Raw genomic sequence first — 712 nt, forward strand, 5'->3', positions numbered from 1 at the left:
TTTGTCCTGTGGCTGGGCACCACTGAAAAGAGTCTGGGACCCTCCTCGCGGCACCTGCCCCAAACCTCCAAATTAGCTTCCCTGCACCAGCTCTCCCTTTCTTCGTCTCTTGGGACTCAATCTCCTATGAAGAAACTTCTTTCACCCTCCACGAGCAGGGTGGTTGATGGGAGGGGGAGACGCTGGGCTTTGCTCTTGGGGTATGAGGCCTCCCTGCTCCCCACACTCACCCCACCTAGGGCTCCCCACCCCTGTGGATCTGCTGGTGCCGGAGGAGCGCCGAGCTCACGGTGAAGCCCTTCCCGCAGTCAGCACAGGCGTAGGGACGCTCCCCAGTGTGGATGCGCCGGTGCTGGATGAGGTGGGCGCTCTGCCTAAAGCTGTCCCCGCAGTCAGCGCAGGCATAGGGCCTCTCCCCGGTGTGGACCCGGTGGTGCCGGAGCAGGGCTGACCTCCACAGGAAGCTCTTCCCGCATTCAGTGCACTCAAAGGGGCGCTCCCCAGTGTGGAAGCGGCGGGGCTGGGTGAGAGGTGGGAGCTCACAGTGAAGCTCTTGCCACACTCGGTACACCTGTAGGGGCGCTCACCCATGTGGAACCGCCGGTGCTGGATGAGAGCTGAACTCACAGTGAAGCTTTTCCCACATTCCGAGCACTCGTAGGGTTTCTCCCCGGTGTGGACCCGCTGGTGCTTCATGAGCCCGGAGGCCTGG

The 712-nt window shown here is 62.8% G+C and overlaps 1 protein-coding gene across 1 annotated transcript in view; it reads right to left on the reverse strand.

Annotated features, from left to right (window-relative positions):
• Nucleotides 1-235: 235 nt before the first annotated feature.
• The window catches only part of ZNF79 (zinc finger protein 79), a 5,534-nt gene continuing 5,057 nt past the window's right edge, over nucleotides 236-712 (reverse strand). The window contains 2 exon segments of the mRNA XM_010020961.1: nucleotides 236-529; nucleotides 532-712. The exon segment at nucleotides 532-712 is cut by the window's right edge and continues 17 nt beyond it. Of these exon segments, the coding sequence (XP_010019263.1) occupies nucleotides 236-529; nucleotides 532-712 (475 nt within the window).

Source organism: Nestor notabilis, unplaced genomic scaffold (genome assembly GCF_000696875.1).
Source record: "Nestor notabilis isolate BGI_N333 unplaced genomic scaffold, ASM69687v1 scaffold12908, whole genome shotgun sequence".
NCBI classification, from domain to species: domain Eukaryota; kingdom Metazoa; phylum Chordata; class Aves; order Psittaciformes; family Psittacidae; genus Nestor; species Nestor notabilis.